The 828-nt window shown below is 25.5% G+C and overlaps 1 protein-coding gene across 1 annotated transcript; it reads left to right on the forward strand.

The window, feature by feature from the left end:
* Positions 1-319: 319 nt before the first annotated feature.
* EDI_222680 (uncharacterized protein) lies at positions 320-686 on the forward strand (the record flags this gene model as incomplete). Its single annotated transcript, XM_001739137.1, has 2 exons — positions 320-527; positions 583-686. 2 exons carry the CDS (start codon positions 320-322, stop codon positions 684-686), a joined length of 312 nt encoding a protein of 103 aa, XP_001739189.1.
* Between the last annotated feature and the right edge of the window lie 142 nt (positions 687-828).

An 828-nucleotide genomic window follows, 5' to 3' on the forward strand; every position in this document is an offset into this window, starting at 1 on the left:
ATATCTTTATTTAATCAAGAAATAAAAATACTCTATCTTAACTAAATTTAAAAAGTTCGAGCAGAGTTTCATTCTTCTTCATTAACAACAGGCAATATGTTATCAAAGAAATTATCTCTTATTTGTTTTATCTATAAAACATCAAAAAGACCTAGTTCCTTACTTATTTTTCTGTTTCAAGTCTTTTTCTTAATACTACAAGGAAAAGAATCAAAATAACAAAAAAATAATTTATGTTTTAAATTGTGCTAAAAATAAAATGAAAAGCAAAAAGAGTTTTTAAATAAAATGAACTTTAAAATAGAAAGTTAAAAAAGAAATGAATGGAATGATGATAGTTATTTTACTGATTGGAATGAGTTATGGACTTCCAAGAGTTGACGGTGAATGTTGTTTCCAAAGTAGTGGTGATAGATGTGAATGTAACAAAGCATATTCATGTCATATTCCACCATTATATTTTGGGTCAGAACAATATCTTCCACCATGTCCAAATAGTGAATGTAATGACAATTGTGTATTTAGTGGTTTGTTAATTATTTAAGAAAGGATAATCAATTGTAATATGTTAACTATTGATAGATTGGTTAATTTCAGTTATTTGTACTGTTGGGGTATTTTTTATTGATTTATTATTTATTGGAACAACATGGTTGATCTGCAGAAGACGATGTGAAGATAGTTAAGTTTATTCAATTTGATAATTGGTTTAATGTTGTTTTTTAGCTTAGTTTTAAGAAGATATAAAAGAGATAATCATCAGTCAATTACAATATTTCTTCAGAAACACTACTTTCCATAAGAACAAGATCATTATCATTATCAACT

This window comes from Entamoeba dispar, genomic scaffold (genome assembly GCF_000209125.1).
Source record: "Entamoeba dispar SAW760 scf_1105229461995 genomic scaffold, whole genome shotgun sequence".
NCBI lineage: Eukaryota > Evosea > Mastigamoebida > Endamoebidae > Entamoeba > Entamoeba dispar.